At 33.9% G+C, this 15,356-nt stretch overlaps 1 protein-coding gene across 1 annotated transcript; it reads left to right on the top strand.

Annotated features, from left to right (window-relative positions):
• The first annotated feature begins 7,437 nt into the window (after positions 1 to 7,437).
• Positions 7,438 to 11,221, top strand: LOC115999191 (protein REVEILLE 1-like). The gene is made up of 6 exons (XM_031238991.1): positions 7,438 to 8,126; positions 8,907 to 9,002; positions 9,094 to 9,205; positions 9,290 to 9,351; positions 9,505 to 9,918; positions 10,006 to 11,221. Exons 1-6 carry the CDS (start codon positions 8,100 to 8,102, stop codon positions 10,771 to 10,773), a joined length of 1,479 nt encoding a protein of 492 aa, XP_031094851.1. The 5' UTR covers positions 7,438 to 8,099; the 3' UTR covers positions 10,774 to 11,221.
• The last annotated feature ends 4,135 nt before the right edge of the window (positions 11,222 to 15,356 follow it).

Here is a 15,356-nt window from a genome sequence, read left to right as displayed (position 1 = left end):
TTTTTTTTTTTTTTTTTTTTTTTTTTTTTTTTTTAATTGATAATTAAAGTATTAAACATTTACAATGGAAATTCTGTTTGGGCTTCGGTTCAATTGATAAAACACATTTGGGCTCGTTCTGGTTTATAACCTAGATGGAGAAACATTTAGCCCAATAGTAGAGGCCTACTAATTTGCTCAAAATGTCCATTGAAATAAGACATATAATGTAACCACCTTCGTTTTTCCAAACGCATCCTATAAGCAGCTTCTAAGTTCTAAGTAAAAACTATCGGAACCAGTACGATACATACTACAGGTTTATTAAGGGTGTGTTTAGTTCATGGACTTACACATTATGAATATAAATCAAAATCATAGTTAGTGTTTAGTTTTTAATACAAGATCATGATAAATTGCACATAACTCTTTTGTAAGATTATTATCTATTCCAATTTTATAACAAAAGCCCCAAACTGAACACTTATGTTATCTCCTCAAAAACACTATTTTTTAAAAAGTAATATATATGTAATCAAATATAATTATAAAATTTGTAAATATTATTGGGCAAGGGTATGAAGGGTTAAGTTTAGCATCCTGATATTAAAGTGTGACGCTAAATGATACACAAGAATAAGGAATTAAAGTTGCGGTTTTGCATTTTGAGAATAAATAAAAACAAATAGCAAAATCGCAACTTTAATTCCTTATTCTTACTATAACTTTTAGTAGAGTGGTAAGAGTTTGATTTAACAATTGATAATTCCATTGTATGTGTGCAATTTAACCATCAACATATATTTAAAAAAAAAAGTGCAATTGAGATATTTTATGATTTTTCCAATATAATCCAATCACATTACTTACATAATAAAAAATATCTTAATTATACATATTTTACTTTCCGAATAATTTAATTACACATATCTTAAGTTTAGCGATATAATTACACATAAGATATTAATTTAACAGTGCATTTGACATTTTTTTCTATAATTTTTTATATTAAGTACTAACAAATATTATTATTGAGGATAGACATATTAAGACATAAAAAGACAAACAGAAAAAAAAAAAAAAAGGAGATTTAGATTCGTGTTGAAGCTTTCAATCGTTCAGGTGAAATGTTGGATATATCATAAGACAAAACAAAATACACAAAATTTTGTGGTTGGTAGATCTAGCTGGTAGGTTCTATCACGAGAGAGTATATGTTTATTTTAAAGAAATATAATTTATTTATTGTCCTTTCACATTCTTTAATGGAATTTACTTTTTAGAAAAGCAGTAGGCTTTTCACACCCCATGTTTAAACACAGTAAAAAACCAATACCAATAATTTCTATAATAAAACTCCATTCCACGTAACTAACTTAAAATTGAAAGTTTAAAAGATAGTTGCCATTAATTTATTCTAGAACAATGTTTAGTGTTCCAAAACAAAATATTATTTTAAATTATTCATGTTTTACCAAACGTAACTTATGACTTATTTGGAGTTTAAAATAAATTATAACATTTAAAATAAACTATATCAAACATAACTTAAATAAATTGAAAGTAAGTTCTATTAAATTAAACCAATCACATCGCTACAAACGTAATATAAACTCCTTTAAAAAAATTGGTATAGGGAAATCAACAAGTACAATTGCATAAGTTTAGACTATATGGGATGTTTGGTAAATAGATGTTAAATGATAGTTGTTAATTAATTAGGTTAGTGGGGTTGACTAGTTAATATCATTAGTAAATTGTATAAAGATGTTTGATAAATTAACTGATAGTTGATTACATGCAAAACGACTTTATGAATATAAGTGTTTTAAAACAAATAAGCAGTTACATAAAGCTAATTAATCAAACACTTATATTGATTGTTTAACCAAGTCAAATAATTAATAGTAGTTAAATAAATCAAAATTGACTGATAAATTAACTATGTTATCAAATAGGGTCTATATATTTTAGATAAAAATGGAAGACATGGATAAAAACTTAAACCTTCCTTACAGAAAATAATCAACAAGATTAAAGAAAATAGTGTTATATCATTCGATAGAGTTGAAAAATTTGCAATATAGCAGAAAAAAGGAATTATCGATTACAAATCATCCAATCAGCATATTAATTCGGCTAAAAAAAGTATATTAAACTATTTTAAATTTTGTATGCTAAACCTTAAGTAAAGATTTCACACATATAAAAAAGAACTAAGCTTTTGCGATAAAGTTTGGTGAAAGTTAATACATTTTGGATACTCCAAACAAAATTTATTCAATTTAATAATAATAATAATAATAATAATAATAATAATAATAATAACAATAACAATAATAATGGATAGTCGAAAGTAAAATTATAATCGTAATATAATCAAGTAGCAAAAAATAATATTAATTCACTAGTACTCCGTATTTGTTAAGCATATAGCATATAAAATACTCCGTATGAATAACGGTTATATCTATTGAACTACGTACACAAAAAATATAATTGGTCATTCAATTCAGAAAAAATACAATTAACTAATCGAACAAGTTAAATTCATATAACTATATAAAAATAACATATTCTTTAGAGTAATCATTAACATTATGATTAACCTTTATTATAAATTTAAATATTAAAAATAAACTACACCTCCCATTCCTTTTCGTGCCCGAGACGAAAGACTTTTCTCCATCACTAAATTGGAGACGAAGAAAATAATATTTGTTAGACAGAGATCGATAAATGACCAAGTCCAACATCATGCGGTTAGAGAATTGTTAGCCAAAAGCATAAAAAGTCAAAGTCCAGCCCATTACATCTCGAAAATGTGACGATATAATGAAATAAAGTTGCGCATTCGCTACCAACTATAAAGTTGCACATTTGTTATCTGCTATAACATTTTTAGCCATGAAGGGGCAGCCATTGTCTCCGGCTAAAAGCTTCTTTTTTTTTTTTTGGTAAATTTTTTTGGTGTTTCAAGTCTTTATCTGTTATTTATTGGTTCGAGTTCATCCGACTAATCTCCTTGTGGTTAAAGCATATTGATGTGATGTCTCTTTTGTATTAAGTAAACTGCGAATAAGATAATCTATTTATTAGTACAAGAGTCTATTTCTGGACCAGTTTGTATGGGGCGATTTTCTCACTCTTGTTATTTCATTTGTAATGATCTCATTAATGATATCAATTAAGTTCTTTGCTAAAAAAAAAAAAAAAAAAAAAAAGAAGAAGAAAACATTCAATCGCATTTGATGCACTCAACTTGACAGCTGAATAATTATGAGAAAGAGAGTTCAATTTCTTTCCTTCTTCCCCCAAAATGTCTCCAACCCAAGGGGCCTACAGCTGGATCCGATGATACATTTAGGAGTATATAAATGCCAGGACTTTAATGGTTCAATAGATAAGATTAAATACCGGAATGAATAAAAGATTTACCCACTTTAAATAAAAGATATAATTCTCATATTGTCGCGGTTGAATTTCAAACATTAATAATTTTTTAGTTCAATTATAGTATACTTAAACCAGCGAGTTAAATTCGACTTCGTCTTCCTTTCCTTTCACGGGTGATGGAGTATGACTCCGAATGTTTTAATGCGTGAAGGAAATCAGTACTCCTTGGATCCTTTGCCCCCTCTTTCCGCCTACAACAACTACTCCCCCTTGTACCTCCTCCACACCCAACAACGTTATTAAACTTGTGGCCATTGTTTTTTCCTACTTTTATTATTTCTTTTTTGTTTGTTTTCCTTCCCTCCTGGGCCCCACCCGCATATGGTGGTCCCAGAACCACTCTTGTCCACCCAAAACAAAATACTAATATTGAATTATACCAACAAAATCCAACACTTTCACACTTATCCACCCTATATACCAAACTAATTTTTTAAAAGGAAAATAAACAAAGAATATATATATATATATATATATATATATATATATTTATATATATATTTATATAAGTTGATGACGTTGTGATCTCAGTGATACGAAATGGCTTTTCAAAATAAGAAGTCATGAGTTCGAGTATCAGTGGAAGTAGTAATAAAGTAACATAAAAAGGGAGCTACAAAGTTCGCATGGCAGCTCAATTGGTCACATGGGCAAAATTTGAAAAAAAGACTAGGAATCGAGTCACCAATGACAACGTGAGAGCAACCTTTTAAAGTAAGAGAGCTCCTTGTGCACAATAAACAAATGCTAACCTCTGTATTTAAGTGAGTTATTATGATTTATATCCTCTCGAATTTAATTTTTTGGAAAAAAAGAATTACAGTGGTCACATTGAACAAGAAGTTACTTTGACTAATTAATTAAAATTAATTAATGTTTTCAAAACAAAAAAAAAATATGTTTAATGAATGAGTTAATTAATTAATCCGTTCGGAAGTGACAAGAGAAATTGTTAATACAATAAGTACTTACGTGGCATGGGGATAAACGAAGGGCGGCAGGAATGAGTGACGTGGCCAAAAGTGCAAAAAAGAGAGCTGAGAATTAATGGCTAGCAAAAACAGATAACCTCAATAAACAAAACGATAAAAGAAGAAAAATAAATATTAAAAAAAAAAAAGACAGCTCATCAGTTTTCTCAACCCCACAAAAAAACGTACCACGCTTTTCTCTGCGCAATCCACTCCCCTCTCTCTCTCTCTGTCCTCTTCATATTTTTTAGAGGCTATAGATATTTTAGATTTTCTTGGAGTCACACAAAATAAGATAATTAGGAAAATGATATTTGTAGTCCCGTGATATAATTTTAGCCATTTATAGTTAATATAATCGTCATCAATTTTTTTTTTATAAATCAAAACGAAATTGCATTAATCACGAATAGTCAAATGCTGAATACAAACAGAATATGTAGAAAACCAAGTACTCGAATCAGACTAAGACGCTGTTGCTCTAGCTAAAGCGTGAGCCAACGTATTTGTTGATCTAGGAATAAATTGAAACGACACATCAATAAAACGTCGTTTAAGACTTAGACAATCACGGAGAACACAACCTAGATAAGAATAATTCGGTTCAGAGGTTCCCAATGTTGCACAGACAAGCTGACAATCTGAATAAATAACCAATTTATACCAACCACAACTCTCCACCCAAAATAGAGCCACTTTAATAGTTATAGCCTCAGCTAAAATAGGGTCATGCAAACACCTGACTGAGCAATTTCTAGTCCTGAGAAATTTTCTATTATCGTCATGAACTATCACATAAATAAAACCCTCCTCCTTCTCCGGGAAAACTGCAACATCAACATGGATATGAATACCACCACTGTCATGCTTAGATGAATTATGGCGTCTAGCATTAGAAGCATTAGATGCGGTAGTGATGCATAGATCAATTTTAGCTTTTGTATCATCACCAAAGGAATACCTTTTATTCTTTTATTAAGGATCTTGCTAAAAATTATATTAAAAAAAAAATCGAATCAAAACTACCAGTTAAGAAAATACAATTTATCTTTCATGTGTTATGTGTAAAAACTAAAGTTATATATAATGGCAATGAAATTAAATTATCAAAGTGGTATTTTTTAGAGATAAAATGGCGCATTACATTTTTTGTGTGTGTAATTTAGGGGAAAATAAGATAATTGTTGATGATAATTGATTGAGTGGATATTTATGTTGGGTCTATTTGTGTGGAGTTGGATTGCATTTAGAAGGGCGAGGAGGGTGTGGTGGGAATTTCATCCTCGCTGGATAAGGCCAACAATCTTTGCTCTGTTTGGCTATCAATAAAATCCCACCACCACCACTTTTGATTTTTTTGAATGCGATTTCTCATTATTGACTTCACTATTCCGCTTTGAATGTTTACTCGTTTCTAGAAAATATCTTACCGCCGTTATTTTGGACATTTTTTTTAGGGTGTATCATAGATAATTATGATATCATTATTTTATATTTCACTAATAATATAATTTTGAATCATAAGTGTAGTCAAGTGAATAAAATATAATTTTTATGACTTTGTTGTCTAATGGTATGAAATGACCCTCTCAAATTGGAGATCATAAGTTCGACAGATACAATATTGTAATAAAGTCATTAATGCTCAAAATAATGTTATGAGTTCAATTATTGTTCATACTTTTATGTTGTGGTTTGCAGGTTATTACGCAAAGTTTGAAGGTTATTACATGAGTATAGACACATTATAATTTATATATTAAATAGAATGGTTCATACCCAAAAACAGGGCCAGATGCATAAATTTTTTCACGTAGCGGTAAAAATAAAATACTCAAAATTATGCAAAATAGATTTGACCTTTTGACCTATACATCATTTTAAACGTACTTAACTATTTATGCTAACTCATCTATTAATAAGTTTTTCTATATAACTTATTTATATCTAAATATTTACTCTATACACACACAAGGGGCACTAAGGGAGTTTTCAAAAAAAAAAAAAGGGGGGGCACTAAGGGATGGGGTGGGGGAGGAGGTACTGCCCCTGCCAAAAAACCATATCCAACATGCATGATTCATATGTCTAAAAGTCATAAGTTTAATTATTGTCAATGTTTTTTTGTCGAGCATTTATGATTTATCTCTAGGTTGTCTAGAGTTAAGGTATTAAATAGAAAGGTCCATACCAGCTTCTACCCCGCCTCTCTTTAAAAAAAAAAATCATTTAACAAACGTACTTCAATTCAGACAATACCTAGTAAATGTGTTACACTTGAACTGTCACAATTGTGCAAGTATAGAAAAGTCGCCTTTGTTTTGCCAAATACATTTAATTTCTCTAATGATCGCTATTATTTTTTCGCTTTACTTGTAACAATAAAACTCGTTAATAATTTATTTCTAAGGAAATATATTTAATAATATCTTGTTAAATAATTAAAAAGAAAAATCTAAGTTAGATAGTTAAGGAGGTGATATTATTATAGTGTTGGTACTTGGTACACTATTAGGTAGGGTTTGGGAATAAGATTTTTAGAGATTTTTATTTAAAAAATTAATAAAAATAAATAGGGATTAAGAGTGCTTACCGAATTAGCGGTGGAATGTAGTTGCTATCTCACAAACAAATTTTCAATAAAGTGTAGTGGTACAGCATGTCCGGGCGGGCCCCACTTTGGGCGAAACAGGCGACCATCCACAAACTGTTCGCCACGTGGAGCTCAACATCGGGAAGTATACTGTTCGGTTCAGTACGCGCGAGTGAGGTTTAAGAAAATAAGTTTTTAAAAAATTGAAAAAAAAAAAGGGGAAAAAGAAGCGGTGGTGTCGCTGCCTGACATGAATAGGCCACGTGTGAGGTTTTAGCTTTGAACCTGAGCCACAAGATCCCATGGATTTCTCGACAGTTCTATTGGAATTACGAAACGACCCCGTAATTTTTATTTAAGTGGGGTTTGACCCCGATGACGTGGCGCCTTCTCCCTTCTTCTTCTTCTCCCTTCCGCCATCTCTCTCCTACCTAAATAATTTTTTTTTTCCTCTCTCTACTCCTTCATCTTCTCCTCTGAGAAAAAAGAGTTTAATCTCTGCTTCACTTCTGAGAAAAGAGTTTAATCTCTCCTCCCAATTTTCTGGGGAAAAGGTCGTTGTCTTCTCTTCCCGGTGATTAAGATCGGAGCTTCGAGCTTTTCCGGTCACTGAAACACCTTATTTTTTTCAGTTGTTCTGCTGATTTTCACCGTGCCCTTTTGTTAAATCTCCGTACGTTTCTGGGAAATTTGTGTGTTCGTGAAATTCCCTTATTTTGTTCTGAAATTATCTATAAATTTCTGTGGTTTATATCGGCGCCAGTTTCCGATTTTTCTCCCGTTTTTGTTTGGTTTTAAGTTGAATCGAGCAGTGTATGAGCTTATCCCTTTTCCTTAATGAGGAAATCTAGTCTGGGATTATGTGTGAACAGGGATTTCAGTTCTGTTTAGGGTAATTGAACCGTTTGATAATTTTGATCTTTGAGATTTCTCGGATATTCGGAGCCGGAAGAGGTTTCTAGGGATCAGAGTTGGCTGATTTGTGAAAAAAAAAAGAATGTTTTTTTATTTGGGACTATATTCATCCCAATAAAAGTGTGAAGAAAGTATTTTTCTGTCTGTTCTCGGAAACTTCAGCTGTCGCCGTCGTCGGGGAATTGATGGTGTCGACGGGAATGACTGTGCCGGTAAGATACTGTTTTTTCTGTTTTCTGTTTTCTGTTTTATGATTAATACTGAATTTGGGGTTAGATAATGGATTAGGAGTTGTCTAATGTTGTCACAAATGTAGTTTAATTACCCTTTTTAGTCCATCATGAAAGTTTCCCTGCTTACAGTGACTTTCTTTTCATAGTTTCTTACTGGATTTGGAAATCTAGGATTGAATGTTGCCTGATTTGGTAATAAATGCATTAAAAAACTTTAACTTGTTCAGGAAAAAAAATAAAAAGTAAAAAAAAAAATGTTTATGCCATTGCTCCCTCCTGGAAATGGTGAAAAAACATGGTCAGAGTTTTGATCCCAACTTTTGTATGATCTTTCCCCACATACTATGTGTGTGGTTTTTGTTATAACATTTCTTTGATTTACGGAAAGCCCGCAACACCTACCTGGTCGAAGTTGGCAACCTTAGCTGGCAAAAGATTACAAGGAGTAGTAGCCTTGTAACCCTAGCTTGCAAAGGACAACAAATCAATCTGGGTTGTTCATAGCTGTTTGGCTCAAACCAAGTTGGAACATTTCTTAAGTGACTTAACACTAGGTGGTAGCTGAATAATTGCAGATTTACAGTTCATGTTTTAGGAATTAAGCGTGAAAAATGCATTAACTTGAGACTTGAGATGCAAAACGAATGTATTTCTGCCTTTTTCTGGCTATTTGGGTAGTGATGTTCAAGATCTTTGCTATTTTTGATAGAGGAATCTGTTGCTCACTGACTTTAATGGCTTTGGCTATGCGCAATGTAGGATCAAAATGGAGGGACAAGCATCCCGACTGATATGGGAGTTTCGGCTGCTAGGAGCGTCCAACAGCTCACCCCTGCAGATGAACATGCTCCGAAGGTATATGTTTTTTTTTTAGGGACTGCTTTAATGTGGAGAGATGTTATGCCAATACGGCAGTTTCTCAACTATCTGTTTTGCGTGTAAATAGGCAAGAAAACCGTACACCATCACGAAGCAAAGGGAAAGATGGACCGAGGAAGAGCATAACAAATTCCTTGAAGCCTTGAAACTGTATGGTAGAGCGTGGAGGCGTATAGAAGGTAAACTCTCGGTACTTGTGCTGCTCTTTTCTGGTCACGTATGCTGATCTCCGTTGAACTGAAAGGATTTACTGTTGTGTCCAGAGCATGTGGGCACAAAAACAGCAGTTCAGATTAGAAGTCATGCTCAGAAGTTTTTCTCAAAGGTTTACAACTAATAAAATCATTTCCCGTTCTCTCCCATATTATCTATATATATATATGCCGCCTGTTGAAGTAAGTCGTGTTTTTATGACTCCAAGGTGTGCAATCCACGTCTGTGAATATTATGTTAATACTAGTGCTTTTGTATTGGTCAGGTTGTTCGTGAGTTGAATGGTACTGATGTTAATTCTGTTAAGCCTATTGAAATACCTCCTCCTCGTCCAAAAAGAAAACCAATGCACCCTTATCCTCGCAAATTGGTAATTGCGGGTGGAGCCCCAGCCCAAGAGAAGCTAACGAGTTCTGTACCCTCTAATGTATCTCTCGTAGAGAAAGAAAACCAAGAAAACCAATCTCCTACGTCAGTGTTATCTGCACTTGGTTCTGAAGGCGAAGGCACAGCAGACTCGACGCTAAATGGTAGCCCGCCTCCTGTTTCATCAGCTCTCGGTGACAGCTCTTCCGGGTTTGTACCTTCCGAGCAATGCAATTTGTTGCAAGAAGAGAACAGACCTTCTTTGCCTGTCCAACCGAGTGCTAATCCCAGTCCAGATGAGCAACCATTTGCGGTACTTTAGCCATTTCTCTTTTGTCTTTGAATGGCGATGCTCTCTGAGTAATCTCATCTTATGCCTAATTGCGTTGTTTGATTGCAGAGGCTAGAATTGTTCCCGCAAGAAAATGGATTCGTCAATGACTGTTCAACCGAGGCATCATCCACCTACAGTCTGAAGCTCTTTGGGAAGACGGTTTTAGTGACCGATTCTCATAGACCATCATCCCCGACTTCCGGGACCTCTAAGGCACTGCCAACAGAAGCAAACGACGAGGTAGCAACACAATCATTGCCTTGGACCTTTGCCCGGATGAAAATTTTGTTGGGCAGTCCCGAATGCACAACGAGTAACTTGCCTCTAGGAGCATCCACCTCTCTTTACTACCCGCCAACACAGATTGAATATTCCAATACTGTGGAAAGCATTCTCGCTCCTTCCCTACCATGGGCTTTGCCGTATGCAACTGCATCTTTCCCTCGTGTTCAGGTGCACGATCCCATTCCAGTTAAAGCCCGCCCGGTTTTTGACAACAAAGAGACGGAAGATAAAGAAAAGTTAGAAAACCGTAAGGAAGCATCTTCCACCGCTTCAGACAGTGGATCAGTAAATATTCTAGAGAAACGCATTGGCAAAAACTCAGAAACCGAAATTGAGAGTGAGGAGCAGCAGTCCTCAGAAAAGATCGGGAACGAACTCCCCGCCTTCAGAACAACCGAGACAACAACTAACTTCAAACTACGAACCAGCTCGGGCAAGAGGATGAAAGGCTTCCTGCCTTACAAGAGATGCTTAGCGGAACGAGCCACCCACTCCTCAACCATAACGGGCGAGGAAAGGGAAGAACAACGAACCCGCCTTTGTTTATAGCAGACCCTAATTAACTCTCGGGTTTGTTGTTCCATTCTCATCTGTAAGCAGAGATTTTGTGACAAGAGTGAGCATCTGACTTAGTGCACAGTAAAGAGAAATAGCACTTTGGTGGATGACTGGATTAGCATGATGCAAAAATGGTGGATCAGTAGCACAGCAGCTTTGCAGAATCTTGTCTGGTTTTTCCTATTCTTTTCCTTATTAATTGTCCAAACATATATATGGTCAGAATAATAATGTCTTGTAATGTTCTCCACCTGCACATTCTGATGAACTTGCTGTGTAATATTTTTCCATTTCTGAACTGTATGAGGATTTTCAAGACACTTTTTGTTTGTCATGTTCATATCATCCTCTTCAAGTCTGAGATGATGATGAGGCCATGGCTTGTAACTGTAATATATAGCTTCATTCTTGGAATCACAGATTGGTTTACCTAGTGCCATTTTCAAGAACTCAGCAATATGGTTACATATCATCATCAATTTCTGCTAAGGAAGACCAGACCAGACCCAGGTTTTAAAATGTGTTTAAGGTTTGTAGATGGAGAATTGGATAAAGATCTGTTTGTGGGCTTGGAGATATTTGGGTGATTTTTTTAAAGCCTGCAAAAGTATATGGTTAGACCTGGCTTATGAGTTGCCTGAATTGAATGGTCCAGCTATCTAGTAAGCTTTGTGACATGGGATTTACTGACGTATTCACTTGGAAATCTTGATCGGGCATTTTTGTTATTACGATGATACATTTAAAAACGTTAAACTAAGTTAATTCCATTACAAAAGTTTATACCATTCCGCAATTTCTTGTGAAGTCAATGTGGGATTGTATTATTGACATTGCCCACCTCTTGTGAAGCTAACATTTGTAATGTCTTACTCTACCTCTATATTCTTCTTTTTTTTTTTTTTTAACTACCTCTATATTCTTCTTAGCATAAGATACGAATTTTATCAAGTACCACATAACTCTTTCCTAGATTGCCCCTTTCGTTAGGTCAGCAACGAACAATTGAACAATTTTACTCTGAACTCTTCTCGACTCCTTTTGAATTTTATCAAGCACTATATATAGATTGCCCCTTTCGTTAGGTCAGCACTGGACAATTGAACAACTTCACTCTGAACTCTTCTCGACTCCCTTTGAATCTTATCAAGCACCATATAGTCCTTTTTTCACAATGCACAGACCTCTCAACAAGAACACTAAATGATAAGGCACTCAAGTATCTCAATCCACCACAATAGAGTGGAAGTTTGACCTTAACTAAAGTACCACTTTACAATCTCTTGCGAAACTAATAAAATGTCTTATCATGCATTCACGTGTGTACATTATTAACTATCTGAGAATACAATATCAAGTATTTTCAATACATTATCGTAATTATAGAAATGTCGTTAATTTTGATTCCTTAATCATCTCAAATGAATTACCTGCAATTTGTTATGACTTAAACCTATAAGCGCACAACACTACACTATGTACTATAGGGACATATATTAGATATTTGTCTTTTCAGTTTGAATCTTGCCAATGGTATTGGCATAGTGATAAAACAGCACAAAGAATTCGCTAAATTGATGTTTAAAAAGATATAAAATAAACCCACAAAAGGTTTCCTCAGAGTCAAATTATACCGTGCACCACGGTGCACATAGCAATGTGCACCACGTATCTAAACGATGTCGTTTTGAGTATTGTAAACTAATCGTCCGATCGGTCTTTGTATTTATGTTAATATTCTGTGTATTCTATGCAATCATTCTGTATATTCTAGGCAACCGTTCTGTGTATTCTAGGCAACCGTTATGTGTATTCATGTTAGTAACACATGTTGTGATGTGTTTGTGCATTCGAATGTTTAGGAGGATGAGTTTTGTGTATTTTTTGTCAATATTCTGTGTATTCATGTTATTATCACATGTTGTGATGTGTTTGTGCATTCGAATGTTAGGATGATGAGTTCTGTGTATTTTGTGTCAATATTCTGTGTATTCTGGGCAAACATTCTGTGTATTATAGACAAACGTTCTGTGTATTCTATATAATGATTATGTGTATTATAGATAATGAATTCCCTGGAGTCATTCGCGTCCGCATCCGCGTCCACTAACATCTGTGTATTTTGTGTCAATATTATGTGTATTATGGACAAACATTCTGTGTATTCTAGGCAAACGTTCTGTGTATTCTAGATAATGATTATGTGTATTATAGATAATGAATTTTCTGGAATCATTCTCATCCGCGTCCACTAACACCAAAACGACATCGTTTTACGTACGTGGTGCACATTGCTATGTGCACCGTGGTGCAGGGTATAACGATTGTTCCTCAGGACACTTGGCCTCTTTCGTAGGCATTCTATAAAATAACAAAACCTTCAAATCAACAAATAAACATCGTTGAAAACGAATGTTAGCTGTCTTACACAAACACTATATGTATATATGAAAAACTCTGTGTGGTCAAAATCAATGAATCAACCCCGTGCATAGAAATCTAGATAAGAAGATGAATCTTGGTCACTAAAAGATCTAGAAATGTAACAATTAGAATCAAATTTGGCACTTTTTGGAATTTTGGATCTGGTTACTAGTAGATTTTGTTTATATGTAATAATTTGTAATCACTCAAAATAAATAAATTACATTAGAAAAATCATATCTAATGTGCTTGATTGTGAACGCGTTGGTAAAAATTAAACTTGTGGTCTTCAAGTATAAGAATTAGGTTTCTTACACTCGCTCATCACTTTCAATGCATCAATTGGAAGTTGGGGAAAATGGTCAAAAGAGTCCCTGAACTTTATTCAAAAAGTCAATTAAGCTCATTTCAAAAGTTGCAATTAAATATGCTATTTGGAAGTATGGAAGCCCAGAAACCGATTGATAACCTATAATTACAGGTTTCCTAGGGTTCCGACGACCCTTTCAACATTTTTCGGCCATACTCTTCGGCAAATTGGTCGCTTCCTCCAATAGTGACCGGCGACGATCCGGTTGCCGGTCGCCGGTGATTATAGTCGAAAAGTGTAGAAAAGATCGCTGAAACCTTAGGTAACCTATAATTACAGGTTACCAATTGATTTTTAGTGTTGGGCTTTAATATGTTTATTATGCATGTGTACGTAATATTAACTAGATAGTCATGTATGATGATAAGTTTGAACAATTTATGCAATGTGTAATCCAGGCCAATTCAAAAGTTAGGCAATGCGAAAGTATAAAATTACACTTGTATTAGACATATAATCATGTAATAGACTAAATAAATTATGTTACCAGCTCCAACAATAATCAAACTTGAAACTTTATTATTATTATGCCAATTGTTTAATTAACTTGACGAATTGCCCACATTATTTTCTAAAAGATTAAAACTATAGAGGTTGAATGATGTGTAACTATAAAAATGTAGTCAAATTAGAGGTATTTATGTAAGGTAGCAATGACACGATGGGTCATGGAATTAATGGAGGTATAAAGTGGTCCTAAAGGGTAAGTTGGTTGTTTATTACTACTTTCTTTTGCCTACCCCAACACCAAATGCTGGTATACTACTTTCTTCTGCCTACCTAAACTAATTTATGTTATTGGAGTGTTTTGCAAACTAAAGTCACAAATTAAATTTTAATCAGAATACACTTACAAATAACAACTACAAACTTTCTCAAAAATTTATGAACTTATTCAAATTATACGGCAAATTATAACGTGCACCACGGTGCACATAGCAATGTGCACCACGTACCTAAACGACGTCGTTTTGAGCATTGTAAACTAATTGTCCGTTTCTTTAAAAATCACGTTTCCCGTTTCGCCCGGTCTTTGTATTTATGTTAATATTCTGTGTATTCCAGGCAATCATTCTGTGTATTCTAGGCAACCGTTTTGTGTATTCTAGGCAACCGTTATGTGTATTCATGTTAGTAACACATGTTGTGATGTGTTTGTGCATTCGAATGTTTAGGAGGATGAGTTCTGTGTATTTTGTGTCAATATTCTGTGTATTCATGTTATTAACACAGGTTGTGATGTGTTTGTGCATTCGAATGTTAGGAGGATGAGTTCTGTGTATTGTGTGTCAATATTCTGTGTATTCTGGGCAAACATTCTGTGTATTCTAGATAATGATTATGTGTATTATAGATAATGAATTCCCTGGAGTCATTCGCGTCCGTGTCCACTAACACCAAAACGACGTCGTTTTACGTACGTGGTGCACATTGCTATGTGCATCGTGGTGCAGGGTATAACGATTGGAATTATACATAGCGGGTGTTTGATAAATAACTGCTAGTTGATTGAGTTATTGGGCTTGACTAGTTAATAACATTATCTCATTGTAAAAAGATGTTTGATTATAGCTGATTACATGTAAAATGACATTATCGAAAAACTAATAGAAAAAGTTGCTTTGACTAATTTTTTGAATTTTAGTGTTTTAAAACAATAAGTTGTTACAAAAAGTTAATTAATCAAACACTGACTGTTTAATCAATTCAAACGACTATTAATGATCAAATAAGTTAAAATTAATTGATAAGCTAACTATGTTATCAAATATGGTCCTAA

Source organism: Ipomoea triloba, chromosome 12 (genome assembly GCF_003576645.1).
Source record: "Ipomoea triloba cultivar NCNSP0323 chromosome 12, ASM357664v1".
Taxonomy (NCBI): domain Eukaryota; kingdom Viridiplantae; phylum Streptophyta; class Magnoliopsida; order Solanales; family Convolvulaceae; genus Ipomoea; species Ipomoea triloba.
Note: the sequence above shows the minus strand (reverse complement) of the source record. Positions and strands in the feature narration are given on the sequence as shown.

What these genes read in the sequence shown, in the direction of transcription:
- LOC115999191 (XM_031238991.1), top strand. Translation starts at nt 8,100, where the DNA reads ATGGTGTCGACGGGAATGACTGTGCCG. An exon ending in AGCGTGGAGGCGTATAGAAG is followed by an intron (nt 9,206 to 9,289) that starts GTAAACTCTCGG and finishes TGTTGTGTCCAG; the next exon opens with AGCATGTGGGCACAAAAACA. An exon ending in CTCAGAAGTTTTTCTCAAAG is followed by an intron (nt 9,352 to 9,504) that starts GTTTACAACTAA and finishes TGTATTGGTCAG; the next exon opens with GTTGTTCGTGAGTTGAATGG.